General features: G+C 49.3%; 2 protein-coding genes across 5 annotated transcripts in view; both read left to right on the top strand.

Moving 5' to 3' along the window:
- Positions 1-7,491, top strand: part of xpo4 (exportin 4) — a 41,131-nt gene extending 33,640 nt beyond the window's left edge. The window contains exons 14-22 of one of the 2 annotated variants that reach the window (XM_024408850.2): positions 1,914-2,073; positions 2,614-2,783; positions 3,905-4,079; positions 4,715-5,008; positions 5,408-5,588; positions 5,705-5,826; positions 5,949-6,197; positions 6,311-6,403; positions 6,509-7,491. In XM_024408850.2, the coding sequence (XP_024264618.1) occupies positions 1,914-2,073; positions 2,614-2,783; positions 3,905-4,079; positions 4,715-5,008; positions 5,408-5,588; positions 5,705-5,826; positions 5,949-6,197; positions 6,311-6,403; positions 6,509-6,706 (1,642 nt within the window). In that variant the 3' untranslated portion in view covers positions 6,707-7,491. Of the gene's footprint in view, positions 1-1,913; positions 2,074-2,613; positions 2,784-3,904; positions 4,080-4,714; positions 5,009-5,407; positions 5,589-5,692; positions 5,827-5,948; positions 6,198-6,310; positions 6,404-6,508 lie in introns of both variants that reach the window. The other variant, XM_024408844.2, reaches the window with a different exon arrangement.
- A 2,525-nt stretch (positions 7,492-10,016) lies between these two features.
- eef1akmt1 (EEF1A lysine methyltransferase 1) lies at positions 10,017-12,679 on the top strand. 3 transcript variants are annotated; one of them, XM_024408834.2, is made up of 5 exons: positions 10,017-10,457; positions 10,622-10,803; positions 10,930-11,012; positions 11,119-11,408; positions 11,557-12,679. In XM_024408834.2, the coding sequence occupies exons 2-5, from the start codon at positions 10,657-10,659 to the stop codon at positions 11,685-11,687; spliced, it is 651 nt and encodes a 216-aa protein (XP_024264602.1). In that variant the 5' UTR covers positions 10,017-10,457; positions 10,622-10,656; the 3' UTR covers positions 11,688-12,679. The 3 variants fall into 3 exon arrangements, with proteins under 3 accessions (XP_024264602.1, XP_024264594.1, XP_024264588.1); XM_024408826.2 differs by having other exon boundaries at positions 10,606-10,803; XM_024408820.2 differs by having other exon boundaries at positions 10,018-10,803.
- Positions 12,680-12,994: the final 315 nt, after the last annotated feature.

Below are 12,994 nucleotides of genomic sequence, written 5' to 3'. Positions count from 1 at the left end.
CTTCCCTCGCTCCCACCCTCTCCTCTCCCTCCCACCCACCCGTTCTCTCCCTCCTTCTCCCCTCCTTCCCTCCCTCCCTCCCACCCACCCACCCACCCGTTCTCTCCCTCCTTCTCTCCCTCCTTCCCCCTCCCTCCCACCCTCTCTCTCTCCCACCCTCTCTCTCTCCCTCCTTCCCTCTCTCTCCCTCCTTCCCTCTCTCTCCCTCTTTCCTTCCCACCCTCTCTCTCTCCCTCTTTCCTTCCCACCCTCCCTCTCTCCCTCCTTCCCTCTCTCTCCCTCCCACCCACCCGCTCTCTCCCACCCGCTTTCTCCCCCCACCCACCCGCTCTCTCCCTCCTTCCCACCCGCTCCCTCCCACCCACCCTCTCTCTCCCTCCCTCCCACCCTCTCTCCCACCCACCCTCTCCCTCCCACCCACCCTCTCTCTCTCCCACCCTCCCACCCACCCACCCTCTCTCCCCTCCCACCCACCCTCTCTCCCTCCTTCCCTCCCTCCCTCCCACCCACCCGCTCTCTCTCTCCCTCCTTCCCTCCCACCCACCCGCTCCCTCCCTCCTTCCCTCCCACCCACCCGCTCTCTCTCCCTCCCACCCTCTCTCTCTCCCTCCCACCCTCTCTCTCTCTCCCTCCCACCCTCTCTCTCCTCCTTCCCTCATTCCCTCGCTCTCCCTCATTCCCTCGCTCTCCCTCATTCCCTCGCTCTCCCTCATTCCCTCGCTCTCCCTCATTCCCTCGCTCTCCCTCGCTCTCCCTCATTCCCTCGCTCTCCCTCCTTCCCTCGCTCTCCCTCGCTCTCCCTCCTTCCCTCGCACCCTCGCTCTCCCTCCTTCCCTCGCACCCTCGCTCTCCCTCCCTCCTTCCCTCCCACCCACCCGCTCTCTCTCTCCCTCCCCACCCTCCCTCTCTCCCTCCTTCCCTCTCTCTCCCTCCCACCCACCTGCTCTCTCTCTCCCACCCGCTTTCTCCCTCCACCCACCCACCCTCTCTCTCTCCCTCCCTCCCACCCACCCTCTCTCCCTCCCTCTCTCCCACCCTCTCTCTCCCCTCCCTCCCACCCTCTCCCCTCCCACCCACCCTCTCTCTCCCCTCCCTCCCACCCACCCTCTCTCTCCCTCCCACCCACCCTCTCCCCTCCTTCCCTCACACCCTCTCTCTCCCTCCCTCCCACCCTCTCTCTCTCCCTCCTTCCCTCCCTCCCACCCTCTCTCTCTCCCTCCCACCCACCCTCTCTCTCTCCCTCCCTCCCTCCCACCCACCCGCTCTCTCCCTCCTTCTCTCCCTCCTTCCCTCCCTCCCTCCCACCCGCTCTCTCTCCCTCCCACCCTCTCTCTCCCTCCTTCCCTCTCTCTCCCTCCTTCCCTCTCTCTCCCTCTTTCCTTCCCACCCTCCCTCTCTCCCTCCTTCCCTCTCTCTCCCTCCCACCCACCCGCTCTCTCCCACCCGCTTTCTCTCTCCCCCACCCGCTTTCTCCCTCCCACCCACCCGCTCTCTCCCTCCTTCCCACCCACCCACCCTCTCTCTCCCTCCCTCCCACCCTCTCCCTCCCACCCACCCTCTCCCTCCCACCCACCCTCTCTCTCTCTCTCCCTCCCTCCCACCCACCCACCCTCTCTCTCCCTCCCACCCACCCTCTCTCCCTCCTTCCCTCTCTCTCCCTCCCACCCACCCGCTCTCTCTCTCTCCACCCACCCGCTCTCTCCCCACCCACCCGCTCTCTCTCTCCCACCCACCCGCTCTCTCTCTCCCTCCCACCCTCTCTCTCTCTCTCCCTCCCACCCTCTCTCTCTCTCTCTCCCACCCTCTCTCCCTCTCTCTCCCACCCTCTCTCTCTCTCTCTCCCACCTGCTCCCTCTCTCTCTCTCTCCCACCCTCTCTCTCCCTCCTTCCCTCCCTCCCACCCTCTCTGTCAGGTTGTTGTCAGCGGTGTTGAGGACATCAGAGGTGGAGTCCAGGGCTACGAGGGCCAGTCTGACAGAACTGCTCAGCCCTCAGATGGGGAAGGACATTGTGTGGTTCCTCAAACGCTGGGCCAAGACTTACCTACTGGTGGACGAGAAACTCTACGAACAGGTACAACTAACACCAGACACCACTGTCTGATTTGTCTTATAATGGCCGTCCATAATACAAAACTTCTCACTTTACAACCCTCTCTAAGTTCCTAAGGCCCACAGAAGGCCCACAGAACACTGGCATGGTAATGTCTCGGGCATGGATTTGACAGGTGATAGTCACTGAACCCTACTGTACACTTGAGGTGGCAGCTACTGTACACTTGAGGTGGCGGCTACTGTACACTTGAGGTGACGAAGAGGTGGCTACTGGACACGAGGTGGTGAAAATGCTAGGGATGGTCTTCCAACACTTTCATGTTTACACCACCAGTTCGGTCATGTTTACACCACCCGTGCTCTGTCACCTTGACACCAGTGTACTCTCTGGAAGTGTGTTGTAGAAGCTGGTTCCCTGTGGATAATGGCATTGTGAGGAGTGCAGTATATCACTGGACAATGGCTATTTATGACATCTGATCTTTTAAAGTGTTGCAGTGATTTTCATCTATCCCTCCACCATTTCACACCACTTTCTCACTATTTATCCCTCCTTTAGATCAGTATCCCCCTGAGCATGGCATTCGGGGCAGACACGGAGGGGGCCCAGTGGATTGTGGGATACCTGCTGGAGAAGGTGATCAACAACCTGTCTGTGTGGAGCTCTGAACCTGAACTGGCCAATGACACGGTGGAGCTACTGGTCTGTCTGGTGGAGAAGAGGGAGAGGTGAGACACTGACTGACTGGCTGACCGACTGGTCAGGTGGAGCTACTAGTCTGTATGGTGGAGAAGAGGGAGAGGTGAGACACTGACTGACTGGCTGACCGACTGGTCAGGTGGAGCTACTAGTCTGTCTAGTGGAGAAGAGGGAGAGGTGAGACACTGACTGACTGGCTGACCGACTGGTCAGGTGGAGCTACTAGTCTGTATGGTGGAGAAGAGGGAGAGGTGAGACACTGACTGACTGGCTGACCGACTGGTCAGGTGGAGCTACTAGTCTGTATGGTGGAGAAGAGGGAGAGGTGAGACACTGACTGACTGGCTGACCGACTGGTCAGGTGGAGAAGAGGGAGAGGTGAGACACTGACTGACTGACTGGCTGACCGACTGGTCAGGTGGAGAAGAGGGAGAGGTGAGACACTGGCTGACTGATCAGGTGGAGCTACTGGTCTGTCTGGTGGAGAAGAGGGAGAGGTGAGACACTGACTGACTGGCTGACCGACTGGTCAGGTGGAGCTACTAGTCTGTCTAGTGGAGAAGAGGGAGAGGTGAGACACTGACTGACTGGCTGACCGACTGGTCAGGTGGAGCTACTAGTCTGTATGGTGGAGAAGAGGGAGAGGTGAGACACTGACTGACTGGCTGACCGACTGGTCAGGTGGAGAAGAGGGAGAGGTGAGACACTGACTGACTGGCTGACCGACTGGTCAGGTGGAGCTACTAGTCTGTATGGTGGAGAAGAGGGAGAGGTGAGACACTGACTGACTGGCTGACCGACTGGTCAGGTGGAGAAGAGGGAGAGGTGAGACACTGACTGACTGACTGACTGGCTGACTGACTGGTCAGGTGGAGAAGAAGGAGAGGTGAGACACTGGCTGACTGACTTGCTGACTGATCAGGTGGAGCTACTGGTCTGTCTGGTGGAGAAGAGGGAGAGGTGAGACACTGACTCAATTCTGTATCCTGACTTGAAATATGCACACACAAAAATATAGATAGGATATGAGCCTAAGCGTTGGTGCTTGAAACAACGCCCCCTTGTGGTGGAATGATAGTTTTTTACTTTTTCATTATCTCACCAATGATATCAAATGCCAACAAACCTTTCTCCATCCCTCCTTTCTCAGGGCCAACATTGTGGTACAGTGTGAGAACTGGTGGAACTTGGCAAAGCAGTTTGCCAGCCGCAGCCCTCCCCTAGACCTACTGTCCAGCTCAGTACAGAGGTCCCTGATGAAGGCCCTGGTTCTGGGGGGCTTTGCACACATGGACTCAGACACCAAACAGCAGTACTGGACAGAGGTGGGGAACCCTATAGAAGCCAGAGACAACACACACACACGGAATCCCCCACTCGGAATCCCTGAATGGAACTAACTCACACACGTCCCTCAGAGGACAATACCTGACAGCTCTCAAGTGTCATCTCCCTTCAGATTTCCTTTATATAGGCTCTCTTTCCAAATGGACATCAGCTGGTAGCACATTGAGATCTCAATAGTTTTTTTCCCTGTAACTTCCCTACTGTGGTGATTCTGTTTAACCACTCTCCACATAGACTTCAGTAGTAACAAACGGTGAAGCCAAATGATTTAACCAAAACCATTAGATTTCCCTAGAGTCTATCGTGTGATAATGATCCTCATAATGATCTTGAAGGCCTTTCTATATTAATGCAAGATGACTCCAAAGCCATTGGGAGAGATTTAAGAATGAGATGGCAGCTGTCTTGACTTCCAGCTGCTCTGACTGTAGAGGGTGTACAGTACAGTAGACCATTAGAGAAGAGTTGGGAATGAAAATAGTCCGATCTTTCTCTCTTCATCCCTTCTCTCCTTTGGGGGTTGGAGCCACGTTACTGTGAAGCACTTTGTGACAAATGTTGTTGATTGATTGGATGTGATTGATTGATCACCTCTCTGATCCTCTCCCTCCAGGTGCTACACCCCCTCCAGCAGCGCTTCCTCAACCTGATAAACCAGGAGAACTTTCCTCAGATCTGTCAGGAGGAGAGTGTGAAGCGGGAGATCGTTGCCACCCTGGAGGCCCTGTGTGGCATCGCCGAGGCAACGCAGATCGACAACGTGGCGTCTCTCTTCAGCTTCCTCATGGACTTCCTGTCCAGCTGCATCGGCCTGATGGAGGTGTACCGCAACACACCAGAGACGGTCAACCTCATCATCGAGGTGTTCGTGGAGGTCGCCCACAAACAGATTTGCTACCTGGGAGAGGTGAGGATCACTTTAATAATAATCACACACTTTATTACAAATCCCTCTACTTGTATTCTGCGTAAAGCAATTTAATCGGATAGGTTTAAAGTTTTATTAGTCGTATGTACAGGATACACATGGTGTATTCTAGACAATAAGGAATAATAAAAGATAAGAATATGAATAAAGTAAGTAGCTCAGTAGAATAGAACAAACATTTTATCATAAGTATAATATAGGAAGGCACAGTTTATAGTCCAATATTTACACGTGAATAAGAGAAAGGGGGAATTGGGGGGCAAGTGTTTAAATTGTGCAGTATTAGCCATTGTAAATAAGTCTGGTAGTTGTGTGTGTGGGAAATTTCACTGGGAAGACGAGTCAACAGCTACCTCTTTTCCCTCTCTGCCCCCCCAGTCGAAGTCTATGAAGCTGTACGAGGTGTGCCTGACTCTGCTGCAGGTCTACTCTAAGAACAACCTGGGCAGGAAGAGGGCTGATGTGGCTGCTGAGGAGGACCAGTACCAGGACCTGCTGCTCATCATGGAGCTGCTCACCAACCTGCTCTCTAAGGAGTTCATTGACTTCTCAGACACAGGTGTGTGTCTTCATCGCCAAAATCAGTCAACGTTTATGTATGATATTTTAGGTTCCTAGTTAATTGTCGATACTTACCAAGTCCTCTCTTGTGTTTGCGTGTTGATGTTGGAATAGATGAGGTGTTCCGGGGGCAGGAGCAGGGTTCGGGAGCGGCAGGTCGGTCGGTGTCGGCTGCAGACGTAGTTCTGTTTGGGGTCAACATCATTCTGCCTCTCATGTCTCAGGACCTGCTCAAGGTAAGACCCAGGGCCAATTCATGTACAATGCTCCCTTCCTTGAAGTAGTTTTGAAGTAGTGATCTACATAGTCACTGTACTACAAACGGTTGTATAACTGGTTTGTCGCTGTGTGCTTCCAGTTCCCGTCTCTGTGTAACCAGTACTACAAGCTCATCACGTTCATCTGTGAGATTTTTCCTGAGAAGATCCCCCAGCTACCAGAGGAGCTGTTCAAGAGTCTCATGTACTCCCTAGAGCTGGGCATGACATCCATGAGTTCAGAGGTCAGCCAGCTGTGTCTGGAGGCTCTGTCCCCCCTGGCTGAGCAATGTGCCAAGACCCAGGAGAAAGACACGCCCCTCTTCATCGCTACACGCCACTTCCTCAAGGTGAGGCACCCCCCTCCGGGGATTTTCTCCTAACTGCAGGGTCTGCCTCATTTAATTGTTCTCAAAAAGAGGAAATGTTTTATAATGGAAAATCTTTCTCTCTCCCTCTCTAGTTGGTGTTTGACATGCTGGTACTGCAGAAACACAACACAGAGATCACAGTGGCAGCGGGAGAAGCTCTCTATACACTAGTGTGCCTGCATCAAGTGAGTATACTTCCCACGCACATGTATCTTATTCTTGATTGGCTATGGTGATCTATGTGGACGTTGTGCCTCATATGATGACGTAATTCCCTATCCTCTCTCCAGGCGGAGTACAAGGAGCTGGTGGAGTCTCTGCTCGCCACCCAGCGAGATGCCGTCATCTACCAGCGACTGGCTGACGCCTTTAACAAGCTGACAGCCAGCAGCACGCCCCCGAGCATGGACCGCAAGCAGAAGGTGGACTTCCTCAAGAGCCTAGAGGAGTTTGTGTCCAATGTAGGTGGGCTGCTCTGTGTCAAATAACCACTAGCCCCCAAACTCCCCTCCTCCCTAGCACCTATTTCTATGTCCAACCCGCTCACAGATGATCTACCTATCTACCTTGACCACGCCAAACCATGAAACAGAGACCAACAGAGCTGAGGAGCTGCACTGTTAGACTGTGACATAAAGGGGGAAGGTTGAGACACTGAAGGGAGCAGGGGTGTGGACTGGACTATAGTTTCGTTTGGGCAGGTTTCCACGCCTGCTCCTCCCCAATCCTCTCCTTTTTCATCAGAGGCCCCCAGCGCACACATACAGTGGGGGAGGGGGGATCAGAGAGGGATGGACTCGTCCCCTCATCCAAGCATTTTTTGAGTTTGCCAGTGGGAGGGTTGGGATGAACACAACAGGAGTAGGTGCCAATCTGTTCTGAGAACGCTATGCCTCTCCCTCTCTCCCTGCCTCTACACCCTCGACCCCGCCCCCAGAGTGCCTTTGTTTTCTTGTTTGTGTCGTGTGTCGACTCCTGTGTGTCGACTCCTGTGTGTCGACTCCTGTGTGTCGACTCCTGTGTGTCGACTCCTGTGTGTCGACTCCTGTGTGTCGACTCCTGTGTGTCGACTCCTGTGTGTCGACTCCTGTGTGTCGACTCCTGTGTGTCGACTCCTGTGTGTCGACTCCTGTGTGTCGACTCCTGTGTGTCCATGTGGCCAAGCTGAGACGTGTCTTACGTACAGCAACGACTGTGCCTGTCACATACCAAGAACTCGGTGGAAGCACACACACACAGATCTCCATGACAACGAGAGGCTCGATCCCGCCACCTTCGGGCTGCTGAATCTGTTAAATGGGAGGGCCGATGACAAAAAAAAAAAAATCACTTCATGTTCATCAAGGGTGTATATATGTTTTCAAAAAAAGTGGAAAAAATATATGTTTAAAACAATGACTGAAAAGTTTTATAAGATAGATGGAGGAGAAGCTGAATTTGTATGGTTATGATGCGTTCACTTTAAGAAAGAGGGTGAATTTGAAAACGTTTTATTAGATTTCTTTATCATTCTGGATTGTAGTTCTATTCTCTGCCACCCTCTGTCTCCCTAGAACCATTTCAGTCCTGACTGCCCACAGCCAAGACACAGACAATTATTGGAAGCCTTAGGCCCTTAGGAAGGTTGGGCCCCTGAAGTTTAGCCTACTCTCTCTAGTTATATTTTTCTATGTCACAGCCACTCTTTCCACTTCAAAACACACTGGATGGAAGTTCAAGTCCCTATAACTGAAGCAATAATGAACCAAAAAAGGAACATATAGTGCCTTCAGAAAGTTTTCAGACGCCTTGACTTTTTCCAGGTTTTGTTACGTTACAGCCTTATTTTAAAATGGATAAAATAAAACAATTTCCTCAGCAATCAACACACAATACCTCATAATGACAAAGCGAAAACAGTAAAAAAATAAAAAAAAGTTTGCTAATTTATTAAAATCTCTAAACAGAAATACCTTATTTACATAAGAATTCAGACGCTTTGCTATGAGACTCGAAATGGAGCTCAGGTGCGTCCTGTTTCCATTGATCATCCTTGAGATGTTTACAACTTGATTAGAGTACACCTGTGGTGAATTCAATTGATTGGACATGATTTGGAAAGGAAACACACCTGTCTGTATAAGGTCCCACAGTTGACAGTACATGTCAGAGCAGGCCGCCCGGCCAAACTGCGCAATCGGGGATGAAGGGCATTGGTCAGGGAGGTGAACAAGAACCCAATGGTCACTGACAGAGCTCTAGAGAGTTCCTCTGTGGAGATGGGAGAACCTTCCACTTGGAGTTTGCCAAAAGGCACCAAAAAGACTCTGACCATGAGAAACCAGATTCTCTGGTCTGATGAAACCAAGATTGAACTATTTGGCCTGAATGCCAAGCGTACGTCTGGAGGAAACCTGGCACCATCCCTACAGTGAAGCATAGTGGTGACAGCATCATGCTGTGGGGATGTTTTTCAGTGGCGGAGACTGGTCATGATCGAGGCAAAGATGAACAGAAAAAATTGAGGGATCCTTGATGAAAACCTTCTCCAGAGTGCTCAGGACCTCAGACTGGGGCAATGGTCGACCCTAAGCACACAGCCAAGACAACTCCGGAGTGGCTTCGGGACAAGTCTCTGAATGTCATTGAGTGGCCCAGCCAGAGCCTGGACTTGAACCCGATCAAACATCTCTTGAGAGACCTGAAAATAGCTGTGCAGCAATGCTCCCCATCCAACCTGACAGAGCTTGAGAAGATCTGCAGAGAAGAATGGGAGATACTCCCCAAATGCAGGTGTGCCAAGCTTGTAGCGTCATACCCAAGAAGACTCCAGGCTGTAATCGCTGCCAAAGGTGCTTCAACAAAGTACTTTATTAAAGTGTCTGAAAACTAATGTAAATGTGATATTAACTTTCTTTTTTTTGTGTAAATGAGAAGAAAAAAAATCTATAAACCAGTTTTTGCTTTGTCATTATGGGGTATTGTGTGTCAATTTATGGGGGGGACCATTTAATCCATTTTAGATTAAGGCTGTAATTTAACAAAATGTGGAAAAAGTCAAGGGGTCTGAATACTTTCGGAAGGCACTGTAATAAGCACTTGTTTTAACCATGCATTTGAGAATGACTCACTGCCCTTCCTCTGTTTAGAGCACAACCCTGGTTATTTTGGAATGCCTGAATGAATTGTATTGAAATGTAAAAGTGTACATAAACGTATTATGTAAAATACTTCGTTTTTCCTTTTCTGTTTACATTGTTTTCATTTTTGTCCATCTCAATTTCCTGTTATACAGAATATGGAAAAAGTTCCATTATCCCGTTTTGATCGTGGTTGTTGAAAACAAAATCCCAAATAAAAATGTTTGAAGTTAATGTAGAAATTATTTGAATGTATTTAATTAAACAAATAATTTTGACTGTGTCATTCATGCACAGTAGTGATGGGAAGTGAGGCTTTTTAAAATTAATCTTTCATTTCGTTAAACGGCGAACGATGAACTGAACTCGAAAGAGCCATGATTCTATGGGAGCTTTCATTTTTTACAGACGCGTAAACGTGTGCTTTAAACTATGTAACGTTACATTTGTTGATTGCTAGGCATACACGTATTATTTGATACATTTCAAACGAGGTCTAGTGGCCTCAACCAGACTAGATTGTGAACGACTCTTAACGGAATACATTGCTTGACTCCCATGAGGGTGATGAGCAGTCGTTCGTGAACTACAGCCCACCAAACGATTCGTTCTAGGGGTGGAGTTTGTTGAGCTGTGTCCATCTCATAACATTCAATAATCAATTAATTACAGTCATTCTTGTAGCATGCGATCTATGATCAGTTCTAAACATGTATTTTTATTCTCTATGCTCATTATCTATTTTTCTATGAGCATAGTCGGAGCACTTTGGAGCAGTTGATCCGGAGGAACGTGTATTAATCCTACTGTAGGGTTATATTATACCTCGGTGTGTATGACACATTGCAGCTAGCACTATCAGGTCAAACGAACGATTACAATGAACGAGTTACTTAGAAATTTGAATCGCGAATCTCGTGTCAGTAAAAAGAACGAATCGTTCGCTAACAGCATATCAATAGTGCGCAGCCTACACAAAATCGCTCATGTAGAATACCATATGACCTTCCTCGGACACCGTAACTGCAGTGTATGTTATTTCTTGACACGTGTTGTAAGCGATTAATCAGTAGCGACAGTTAATATTTATTTTCAGAAACCAGCAACACACCACGCAAAGGTATTACACTATTTTACAGTAGGCAAATATTTCTGTCTTGCACGTTCTGGCTAACTAGCTAGCATTGCTGTTTTCAGTAGTAACTTGTTAGCGCGTAACACACTGACGCTAACTAGCCACCGTAGCAGTTCACTAGCTAGCTTTCCAGTTTGTGTTACGTGTAGGTGGTTGTCATCGACCTTCCAGCAAGTTTGAAGCCATGAGTGACAGCGACGAAGATATCCCTCAGCTGTCTGCGGCCACCCTTGCTGCCCTGCAGGAGTTTTACAGGGAGGAGAGAGACGGGCTTGTGCAGAGCACAGCACCGGTGGACAAGTACTCTGTGGGGGCGGTGGAAGAGGACTGGGTATGTTGACCGTGATGCTAGATAATGCTGCTAAACTTATCAGCTGGTCTATTGGCTATTCTCCCTCCACTTCCCTCTATTGCTACATTATGGCTGTATTTACATGGCTTGATATCTGTCCACCAGCGTATGAGCCAATTCTGGTATAGCGATGAGACAGCAACACGGCTAGTTGAAGAGGTTATTCAGGAAGCTGGGAAAGGTGGCAGGTGAGAGGGATAATGTACTATGCATCTACACAGTCGGGTGTCTGCCACGGCTGGGGTGTAATTCACTACAGACTGCCCTTCTAAAGCTTGTGATGTTACGTTCCAGGATAGCCTGTCTGAGCGCACCCAGTGTGTACCAGAAGCTGAAGCAGGGGGTGGTGGAGGGCTCTGACGGTGTGTCGGCTGTGGTTCTAGAGTATGACCGCCGTTTCGCCACCTACGGCCAAGAGTTCATCTTCTATGACTACAACGAGCCCCTTGCTCTCCCAGAGGATGTGGCCCCACAGAGTTTCGACATTGTCCTAGCTGACCCCCCCTACCTGTCTGAGGAGTGCCTCAATAAGGTCGCCCAGACTGTGAAGTACCTGGCCAAGGGCAAGGTGCTGCTCTGCACTGGTGAGCCTCTCATTGCTGTGTCTGTCCTCGGGCTTGTGCCCTTCTCCATACCGCACACAACACTGAATATGGGCATTCTTACACATACCAGAATGACATGCCGCTCTTTGTAGCTTTTTAAAATTTGTTTTATCTACCACTCCATCAGGAGCCATCATGGAGGAGCATGCAGTGAAGTTGATGGGTCTGAAGATATGCAGCTTCCTGCCTAAACACAACAAAAACCTGGCCAACGAGTTCCGCTGTTTCACTAACTACCCCTCAAACCTCATGTCCTGAGACTCTACAACCCTTCATGTATGGCCTTATTGACTTTTGATGTCTGACGTCCATCAATGCCTCAGTTCTGACTTGACAGATGTCTGTGATAGTCGCAAGGAAGGCCCATCTTGTTGGGCAATTTCCATTGCCTGTCCTTTTTAGACAAGGTTTCATTTTGGGGACTAATGGTATCAGACTCTGGAGATTTGTTTTTAAAAATGATTTCTTATCCCATAACATAATTATGAAGTGAATAATTGTATTCATATGACTTCAGTGTAAATAATATTTCATATACACAGCAAATAAATATGTCTAAACTGTAGTAAAAATCTGTCAAGATTTCATTTGCAGAGCCTGGGAACATGCTTAGAGTATCATGTAATACCAGCAGTCGGCAGTGTCAATTAAGTATAATACTGTGTTGAAATCCGCCTGGGTTCAAAACTACTGCTACTTACACAGCCAACCATGCATTTTCATACATATCACACAGCCCTTTTCTATTGCCTTGCTGCCCGTGGATAGTTTGTTCTTGTCATTGGAGTGGAAACTGCTCTCTTCAAACTCAAGGATGCGCAGAGCAGCAACCAGTCTTTCTCCAGCAGAGGAATATGGGTGGACCCCATGGCCACAGATACATAGCTCTATGTATGAGTCATAGGTTTATGACAAGAATTCATCCACCTGCACTCAGGCAAACCCCTCTTCTGTTTCAAGTGAAGATCTGTGTTATAATGTATCTGTAAAGGAATTCACGCTGCTTGCTTAGCAAGCACCATTTCCCAATTTGAACCATATCTGGCGCAAACTCGCACTGACAGGCAGGTGAGATTCTGCCACTCCTAGGGTGCAAGCTGCAGAGTGATGCTTGCTAATCAGTACCACTTCCCATAACCGCAGGAAGTAGTTTGGGGGGTGCTGCGATTTTCTTTTTTTGCCCAATTTGTTTTCTTGATGGTACTGAAGACAACTGTATACTGAACAAAAATATAAACGCAAAATGTAAAGTGTTGGTCCCATGTTTCATGAGCTGAAATAAGATCCCAGACATGTTCCATATGCACAAAAAGCTTATTTTAAATGTGCACTAACTTGTTTACATGTCTGTTAGTGAGTATTTCTCCTTTGCCAAGAATCCATCCACCTGACAGGTGTGGCATATTAAAGAGCATGATCATTACACACGTGCACCTTGTGTTGGGGACAATAAAAGACCACTCTAAATTGTGGTTGTCACAACACAGTGCCACAGATTTCTCAAGTTGAGGGAGCGTGCAATTGGCAAGCTGATAGCAGGAATGTCCACCATAGCTGTTGCCAGT

Source organism: Oncorhynchus tshawytscha, linkage group LG03 (genome assembly GCF_018296145.1).
Source record: "Oncorhynchus tshawytscha isolate Ot180627B linkage group LG03, Otsh_v2.0, whole genome shotgun sequence".
NCBI lineage: Eukaryota > Metazoa > Chordata > Actinopteri > Salmoniformes > Salmonidae > Oncorhynchus > Oncorhynchus tshawytscha.
This window is presented reverse-complemented; position numbering and strand designations above follow the sequence as displayed.

Excerpts from the sequence above, each read along its gene's own strand:
- eef1akmt1 (XM_024408834.2), top strand. The coding sequence starts at position 10,657 with ATGAGTGACAGCGACGAAGATATCCCTCAGCTGTCTGCGGCCACCCTT. Across the intron at positions 10,804-10,929 it reads GGGCGGTGGAAGAGGACTGG|CGTATGAGCCAATTCTGGTA; the intron begins GTATGTTGACCG and ends TCTGTCCACCAG. Across the intron at positions 11,013-11,118 it reads GAAGCTGGGAAAGGTGGCAG|GATAGCCTGTCTGAGCGCAC; the intron begins GTGAGAGGGATA and ends GTTACGTTCCAG.